The sequence below is a fragment of the Lytechinus pictus genome, chromosome 7 (genome assembly GCF_037042905.1).
Source record: "Lytechinus pictus isolate F3 Inbred chromosome 7, Lp3.0, whole genome shotgun sequence".
NCBI lineage: Eukaryota > Metazoa > Echinodermata > Echinoidea > Temnopleuroida > Toxopneustidae > Lytechinus > Lytechinus pictus.
In genome coordinates, this window is record NC_087251.1 from 42,264,481 (window position 1) to 42,274,111 (window position 9,631).

At 38.7% G+C, this 9,631-nt stretch overlaps 1 protein-coding gene across 1 annotated transcript; it reads right to left on the reverse strand.

Annotated features, from left to right (window-relative positions):
* Nucleotides 1-2,084: 2,084 nt before the first annotated feature.
* LOC129266899 (uncharacterized) lies at nucleotides 2,085-8,569 on the reverse strand. The gene is made up of 3 exons (XM_064102725.1): nucleotides 4,707-8,569; nucleotides 3,153-3,269; nucleotides 2,085-2,472 (listed from the first exon to the last, which is right to left on the reverse strand). The coding sequence occupies exons 1-2, from the start codon at nucleotides 5,066-5,068 to the stop codon at nucleotides 3,266-3,268; spliced, it is 366 nt and encodes a 121-aa protein (XP_063958795.1). The 5' UTR covers nucleotides 5,069-8,569; the 3' UTR covers nucleotides 2,085-2,472; nucleotides 3,153-3,265.
* Between the last annotated feature and the right edge of the window lie 1,062 nt (nucleotides 8,570-9,631).

The window sequence follows — 9,631 nt, forward strand, 5'->3', positions numbered from 1 at the left end:
CGGGGGAGGAGCCCCTGGAACTTCTTGTTATCAAAGCCATTTTAAATCTCGCAGATTGCCGTTATTTTACTTAGCGGGTATATAGCTTTTACATAAAACACATTTATTTAACCCAGTCATTGGCGGCGGAAGCCAAAAATTTTAGGGGGGCCACAAAATTTTTTGACAAGCAAAAAAAAAAAAAGGTTATCAACCCTAAATTTTAGGGGGGGACGCAGGAAACTAAATTGATAACCAGAAAAAAAAAGAAAAGGTTATCAACAAAAAATTTGGGGGGGATCGTCCCCCCACCTCAAATTTAGGGGGGACACATCCCCCGTCCCCTCCGCTTCCGCTGCCTATGTGTGGAACCAATATCCCCCCTCCTGTATGCCAGTGATAGAACGTAAAGCTAGGAAGGGTACCTATACAGGGGGCGTAAAATACCAATTTGAAGGTTGAAGATGTAGAGCCCCTACTGCGAGGGGTCTGGGGCAGAGCCCCGGTAGCTTATATAATTGCATAAAATTTAGCAAGCATTATTATAACATCATGTTGTATGCAGTCCATCTTTCTTCCCGCTCTTTATTTTCAATCCTCAGCAGCCCGGTCGTGTAATAAGTTCTTTTTTTTTCCTTGTCCCTTTTTTTCGTTTTCCAATGTAGCTTTTGGCTAATTCCATTCTACATCAAGTTCATTTCCCGCTATTGTTGGCCATTTTGTCATCTTTTGATTTATTTCCCTTTCTTACTAATCATGCTATTGTATTACATAGGCCTATTTCGGAATGATTTGTTCTTTCTTAAATGTTCTTCTTTCGTTCATTTTCCCGCTTTCGTTTCTTTTTCCATTTTTATAAATATTTTTTTATTCGTTTTCTTTTCACTTTTCCCTTTCCCTTTCCTCTTTACTCCCCCTTTCTTTCTCACTCCCTTCCCCTATTCCTGTTTTTCAGTTATTTTCCCGTCCGTGATATCCGCAGTTTCCCCCTTGCCCCCACCCACGCCTGTTACGCCACTGCTCAATTACTTTCCCTTTCTTTTTGGCTCCCCCATCTCTCCATTTTGCCATGCTTTAATTCAGTTCCCCTGTCTCACTCATTTATTATTATTTCGGGATGAATAATTTTGTTCTTGATTGTCACAATTTTTCCCCCTATTTCCTCCCGTTCTCCCTAAGTTATTCTTTTCTTGATCTTTCTTTCATCCTTACCCCCTTGGAGTCCCTTTATTCCACGTACCCTCTTATACTTTACTTTTACTTACCTTTCGCTCTCTTAATTATTTTTCCTCGGTTCCCTTTTCCCGATTTTGTTTTAATTTTGCGAAATCTCGGGGGGGGGGGGGGGGGGGGCGCCTGTGTACGCCACTCGAAGGTGGGGCCGGCGTGGGGGAGGGCGGTGTGGGGAAGATGGGAACGTGAAGGACTTGTGTGTGGCATGTGCGGGTGTGTTTATTCTTCTTTTTCCCCCTCTTTTTCTGACATCAATTCAGTGAATTGTAAAAATGAATGGATCAATAATTAATGTATGTGTTTATGAATTACATATTTTACTGGTACCTTGATGTATGAAGTTATTATGATGTATTATTTATGAAGTTGGTCCAATTCACTAGCTGAAAGCAGCAATAGGAGAATAAAAAAAACACAAAATCTCTGGCCTTTATATATGCTTGGTTCCAACATGATTTCATATATTCTTTTGTATATTGTCTCTGGCAGGGCCCGTTTCATAAAACATTTGCCGCAGCGGCAACTCCCATTTTCTGCGGCAAATCTGTGTTTCTGCGGCAAATCTTAAAACAGCGTCAAGTTTCCGTTTCATAAAACTTTGCCGCAGATACTTTCTGCGGCAAATGACAATTTCAGCGGCAATATTTGACGCAGCTCAAGGAGCTGCGGCAAATGACAATTTCTGCGGCAATATTGCCGCAGAAACAGCTTTTTCATCAAAATACCAACAATTTTGAGGGCCTAAGAGCCATATTGGTCAATTTTTTGATGATTTTGATTTGATAAATTGCTTTTTGTCATTCTAAATAGAAAATACATGTATTTTTACTCATTGACAAATAAAAAGTAGATATTTATTGAATCATCATTCATTCTTTTTAAAGTCAAATTTATTTCAATAAATAGATACAGAGGGAACATACATTGCGTTCCTGCAAATTTACACTTTCAAAAAAGCTTTCCTTTATCCTGTAAAAGAATGAACAAATGATGTCTCATTTTGTAAAAGATGTTTCCTCATTGGCTTTTGAGTTTTAATTAAATTCATTTCATAAGTGCTGTTGTTGCTGCTGCTGTTGGTTTTTGCTGATGTGTTTGTTGAAACTCTTGCTGAAGTTGTGGTTGCTGTTAATGTTCCCGGAGTGGTTGTTGGACATCTTGATGTTGTTGAGGTTGCCGGTGTGGTTTTTGCACCTCCTGCAGAAATTGTTTATGCTGCTGTTGTTGTTGCTCCTGCTGCTGTTCATGTGATTGAAGTACCTGAAATAGAAATTAATTCATAATGCATATAAGCAAGATACCAAAGTTATTCCTAATTTCATTTTCATTGTTAACCCTTAATAGACTGGGGGGGGGGGGGGGTGGAGGCACCTTTCGATACTTTGCAAGATTTCTCAAAATGGACAAGATCCTCAGGCGCCCCCGGGATGATCTACCAGAATAGCCTCACCTAGTAAGGTTTATTAACAGGATTTTGTACTCCTTACATTCAGTTGATTTTGCATCAACTCAATTCATCAAATGAATGTAAAGGGTCTACCAGTAAAAAAAATTATGTGAGCTTCTTCGGGTAATCTACCTGAGTCCTATTACTCCTTTACTGACAAATTAATGATTAAAAATATGATGAAGTGAATAACTAGCATCTATGTCTTTGCAGTAATTTGACATGTTGCATCTTAGGTGGTAGTGGTGGGGGTCAATAATTATAGAAATGCAGAATATTCATGTACCACTTTGGCAAGAGAAAGCAAGTCACATTATCTACCAATGATTGATATTGGTTTGTTGTTTTTGCAGCTGTAAAAGAAATATCATATATCAATTTAACACTTGACGAAGAGCAAATCAAGAAGACAAAAATCATTCAAATTGTTATCATGTGACATACTTCCTATGCCAAAGTGAATCAGAATTATAATCAAGAGTGTTTAACTTACAGGTGATATCACATTTCTAGGCTCTTTGAATGGCTCTCCGAACCCTTCAGTCGTTGATTTTGGCATGGCTTTCTGATACTATCTTGTGTCTTTCTGGAAATGTGGACAAAGCCTCACCTGAAGGAATAAATTAAATTGAAATTTTCAAAAAATGTTTGGCACTTTTTTCTCTCACATGTATACATTGCATGTATATCAAAAGAAAATAAGAGGAAACGTCATTTGACTACTAAGTTTTTATCATGGGGGGGGGGGGGGGGTAAAGGGATCAAGATGGGTTAATATGATGAACAAAAATGCAAACATGCAACAATAGATAATATATAAGGAATATCTGGTTGAGAAACATCACTTCATATGCTATGCAATTGTTCCTCATAATTTATCTTGCACACACATGTACACGTAGTGAGGATGGGTGAGGGAGAGAGAGCGAGCGTTGTCATCGTACATGCAAAAAGTATTAAATCCATCACTGGTGTATAGATGAGGGGGCAATGCCTCCCCCCCCCCCAATGTTTCATGACCAAGAAAAAAAAAAGGGAATGGGAAAGGGTGAAATAGTCTATTATTTTCTGATTACGTCAAAATCTTTCTAAAAATTTGATTTCTGTATTTAAAAGTTCAACAATTTTGCTCACTCCCTTCGCTCTCTTGCATCTTTGGAGAACTTTTGTTCCATCCACCATATTTAGCCCTCTCAAAATATTTGGCTCATTACGCCACTGAAATCCATTGTAAGAATTTTATATTTTAATGTAAACCTAATCTAACCCTAATAAGACTGCCAGGGTATTTTGGAGGCAGGAAAGATGGGCGGAAGGGGGGTGGGGGCCCTCAAGATCTTGACCGTTAATTGCGCAATTGTGAAAAAATGCAACATGCCTGTCACAGATGAAAAAATTGTATATTTGATCGTTCTAAAATTATTTAAATTTATTTGTAATTAATAAATTTTACTTATTCATGCATGAAATTAGAATTTGGCTGGAAATCTATAAACAAAGCCCTTGAAGTGTTTTTTTTTTTGTTCAGACACATAAACGTTAAATGATATCAAATTCCATTTATCTGTTTTTTTTTTTTCTGAAGTATTTCTTTGTTGTTTTTTTTTACTTTTTTTTTATATTGTTGACAAAATTTTCTGATCATAAGCAACTTGAAAGTAATTGATTTTAATCAGTAAAAATAAAAATTACCGGTATGATACAATTATGAATTTTGGCTAGAAACAGAATTTGCATTGGATTTGTTCATGAAATCACATCTTAAAGTAATTCTGACATGTACTTACACAACGTTGCGTAATTACAGAACCGGGTACCCACGTGTCACAAATTTTGTCTGAAAACTCATGAATCTTTAAAAAAAAAGGCATATAATGACGCGGCACCATCTTTCACGTTGTGGATTTATCGCGAAAATTTTTGAGCCCCCCCCCCCCACCGCCTTTTTACGGTTAAATCAGATTGCACATCATGATGGGTTTTACTGATATTCATTCTGCAACCCATATTTCAAAGACTATCCATCATATCTGACATTGATTTTTACCTGTGGCTGCATGTTAGTCTCTGCTTTTCTACAACTGTGGCCAAATATTCTGCAACAAGTTCATTAGATGGGCCCTTGGCATTTTTCTTATTGTAGGAGACCGGCAAGCCCTGGCTTTGAAGTTCCTTGTCTATCCTTCTCCAGCTGAAATATCTGGTCAGTTGAGGACTTGGGGGCTTAGTGTCAGGAGTGGTCTTGGTAGTGGCGGTGGCAATGGTGATGGCAGTGGCAGAAGCAGACTTGGTGGTGGTGGCATTAGTAGCACTGATGGTGGTGGCAGCAGTGGTGGTGGTGACTGCAATTGCAGCATTGTTGATGGTGGTATACGCCTCATCACGACCAACATTTGCTCCTGCTGCCATCGATTATGTTTTAAGTAGAATAAACATTAAAACATTTGATTATTAAAGGTATAGTGTATGATTGGTTGATCTCAGACAAGGGCAATGAATCAATTTTGAAATTATTACATTCATTAAATACCTATATTATTGCTCTATTTTATCACGGAAAAGAAACTTGCATAACTTTTATATTCTCATGATATTGAGGGGTGAAACATATATTATAACAAATCTCGGTTAAACGATAAAAGTTTGAACTTTCTTATTGACGCCCTCTCGGGTTAAAAAATAAATTGATATTAGAACACCGTTCGAATCATGCATATTCATTACGACTCATGCATATTGATGAAATACGTCATGGCGCATGCGCAGTATCAAGAAATCCCCGTATCAACAAAGTGCAGTACTCTGTGTGTGTAGCTGAGTAGAAAGCAAACATCGAACGGTGCGTGCAAGCTCAATGAGCCGATGCTAGGCGGCTAGCGACATGCTTGCGCTCTGCATTAGTTTCAGATATAATCCACTATTTGCGATAGCACACACAGGATAAGAATACTATATTGAGCTATATCCATAAATGTATCGTACGCGTGAAAAAGGATTCAGACACGTTGATTATCTGACGTGAATGACGAAGCAAAGGATTGCCCAATACGGCTTACTTTCGGACTCTCATGTCATGAATCTGAAAGTATTCCAAGACTAAAAGAGATACGAGAATCCCAGAGATGGGCAAGGGCCGAGTTCCGAGTTTGATCTTTATTCATGTGGATTGTAGCTCTTTTATGCACCTTTCCCTTCATGTATAGCTTGGCGTGATACATATACGGGAACTACAGCGAGGCGCTATAGCGCAGCTCACTGTATGTATACTCTGTATACTGACTCCTTGGCCCTCCCCAAAGGAAAGGGGGAGGGAGGAGAGAGAAGAAAGAAAGAAGTGGATTGGTGAAAGAGAATCAGGAGAGCCATCATAAAGGGATATGGATACAACATACCCTAATTTGATATTTTGGTGTTTTTTTTATCTTTCCTGAATGTTTCAGTCAGTTTCAGATTATTTAGATCCACTCGCAAAGTACAGAGGAGAAATTGGAAAAAAAAGTTAGCCCAAAAATATTTAAAACTCTAAACAGACGGCCACCACCATTCTGTCTACAGCCAAGCATGAAGGGAAAGGGCGAAGAGAAAAACGATTACTTTCAGAGCAGGTTCTACGATATAAAACAGGGTTTGTTTAATACGGGGTTAAATATAGGCCTATAGTAAAACATAACGAAGATGCAATCATATATGCCTATAGTAAAACATAACGAATATGCAACCCCAATGCGGGGTTAAATATAGGCCTATAGTAAAACATAATGAAGATGCAACCCCAATGCGGGGTTAAATATAGGCCTGTAGTAAAACATAACGAAGATACAATCCCAATGCAACACTTGACTACTCTTCGTTTGTTTAGATTGAACTCGCGAGGTCAAAAGGTGAGCTGAGAAACCTGTTGATGCGAAGTACGTACGTGTAGTCTACATTGTGTAGACCGTGATAGCATGAATGTGACCAACGTACGCATCAAGTTGCTAATTTCTGTTATTTCTGTGCCGAGGTTTTTACCTGACTGCTAAGAAAGCACGAATGCCTGTGAGCAAGCAACCAGGGGACCAACGGCTCAAGGTCGAACAAGCAGAGTAAAGGCGTCATGAGTCAAAAAATGAGGGGGGGCAGACATGACGTCAGGGACAAGATTTCTGGGAAAACTCTTATTTTTGCATCCACACAAGAAAGCTTGCATCGAGATATGGAAAAATGAGAAGTTGAGTATTGCGCGGTGCACGTGCTTCAGAGTTGTGATTTCCAGGGCCGACCAGCATGTAGAGTCTTACAACAGAACTTTACAAGGCACGCCGTGGGGCAAAGTGCAACAACGTATGTGAAAGAAGACTAAGCAAACCTGGAGAAGCAGCAAGGTGCAACATGTACAAGGGAATTGTGCATGTACATTACGTCTGCTTTGAAATGTGTACATGGGTCGCCGAGTTTTTATGTAGTATGGGGAGGGGGTGGGGGTAGCCTATAATGATATAGTAGGGCGCTTTATACTTTATACAATCATGGACCTATTACGTCCATGCTATAATCAAACCATCAGCACGACCGGTGGATGGATGACTGAAAGAATTGATGGATAGGCATATATAAATGGATCATCCAATTGATGTATTTTCCCAAGAAATGGATGGTCAAAGAGAAATGGATACAAATGATGCAGCAATAGATAGGGGCACCCCATGGGAGATCAACTTGCTACCCCTTCATAGACAGTAAACAAGTAGAAAGAATTGATAAAAAGATGAAATTTTATAACAAATGAGAGGAAGAAAGGCCTCCGGGAAAGGCCTATACGCATACAGAGTGTGCACGAGCAGTTCAACCGTTGAAAAAATGTGAATGACTGCAACATGAGCAGGACAAAGACATTACTTGCATCCGGGACTTGCATCTTGATTGGCATAACATTTTAGACTTATTTATCAATGGAATTGTAACTCCCATTTCCCTGCTATAACTATAGGAAAAACGAATGATAACTGTTGTTTTATAGACGTGGAAATTTATGCTTCATATTAGGACCAAAGAGATTCTGGCGTACGTGTCAATATTTCAAAACTCATGCGGGAAAATAATATAATCATTTTTTATGATTGAAAAAAAAGTGCCAAGTTCACACTGTCACGATTTTTTTTTTTGGTGGCGGTGCTGAGGAAAATTTGACAAAGCAAAAGAAAAACATTAAAAAAGGTTCCAATACAAAATGTTGGTAATTTTCCTACATTTATCAAATTCGACACCTATACCAGAATCCCAGGGGGAGCTGCCTACATGGAAAATAATGCACGCCGCACCCCATTGTAAAATCTTGGGGGTGCTTTGCACCCCCGGTTCCAAGGGCCTTAATTATAATCGCGGAATAATTAATCGTATCAGATCAGTCGAGGCGATCGTATTGATCGTATAAATAGTTGGAATGGTTCAACTATGTGGTGATGTGGCTTTTTTTGCAGGATTTTTTTGCATTTATTGGAATAATATACAAAACAAATTTACAATGCTTGAGACATGATCATAATACAAGTGACAATCGTATATGTAGTGACTGGAGAAATACAATATATAAAAAAATATATATATAATGAGTAAAATGCATAGGCAAACTATATACAGTAAGCAAATATGTGCTTGAAGCATATAGCAGCCAAAATAAAAATGAAATTTCGAAACGAGACAAAAATAAAATTTTTATTTTGGGACAAGCCCCATCTGGCGAGGTTTAATGGGTATACGCTTTTTCTGATCATGGACCCTGATGTACTTAATTTATGATGATGTAATTAATGCACATGTGCTGCCGATGAAAATATAATATTTTGCCTTTATGGGTTTTTTACAACTCCAGGGGGATCAATGAGAATACAGTAATAGTTCTGAATACGCACTGAGAGAAGTGAAGGCCGGGGGGGGGGGGGGGCACTTCCATTGACGAGTGGATACCATGCGCGACCATGGGGTCTCGAAAAGCACCCAAACACGTATTTTCCATATTCTCAAACTGCACCCCTTAACAAGTATTGGCGTCTCAAACCGACCCTTAACAAGTATTGGAAACAAAACGATACTCTTGGCAAGTATTCCCGAAATGAACCCCTAAACAAGTACAGCGATATTTTATTGTTATGTCGGGTCCGTCGGTCGTTGGTTTTACCTTTACACATCATTATTTTGGTTTAGTACGGCCCCATGCACCTTCCACAACTCGCGCAAGTCGGACTTTAAACACGTAGTGTTGGGGCAAAAAGGACATCCTTTATAAAACATTTTAATTTTGTTTCATCATCCCCGAAAATATTACCCTAAACACGTAGCTTTCCTAGCAACATAGATACCCTTTTTTTAATATTTTTGTGTTTTTGGGGTCGCGCATGGTATCCACTCGTCAATGTAAGTGCCCCCCCCCCCCCCGGAGTGAAGGCAAAGCGGTCATGGAGCATGCAAGCAAACGAGTAATTATAATTCCTTGAATAGTCATACCATAATAAAGTTGGAGAGGATAATATTGAAATAAATAGAAAAATAACATTAAAAAATGCGAACATAAGGAATACACACAACCCCCAACCCAAGGCTAGGAATTGTGTAAACATCGAAAAATACAGAAAGATGTTAGGAACCTTGCTTGAACTATTGGCGTAAATAATAAACGTAAAATATATGAATTAAGGGGCCAGATATATGTGTCGGGCACAAATCATTTTTTATCGGTGATAGATTTTGACATAATATTCAGATATTAGTTCCCCTTCTCGCTTTCTTTTTGTATTGGCCGTGACAAATTTGGGAATCCATATAGCCCCAATCCTTCCCCATTATTTTGAACGCCACTGATTTCAACTGGATATCGTCAAAAAATATTGATTGATTGATTTTATTTCGCAAGTCACCATAATATATATACAGTAGCATTAAAAACAACAGGCTTACACAGGATGACCCACGGAAGCTCTAAAGCTATTTTCCAGT

What these genes read in the sequence shown, in the direction of transcription:
- LOC129266899 (XM_064102725.1), bottom strand. Translation starts at nt 5,068, where the DNA reads ATGGCAGCAGGAGCAAATGTTGGTCGTGATGAGGCGTATACCACCATC.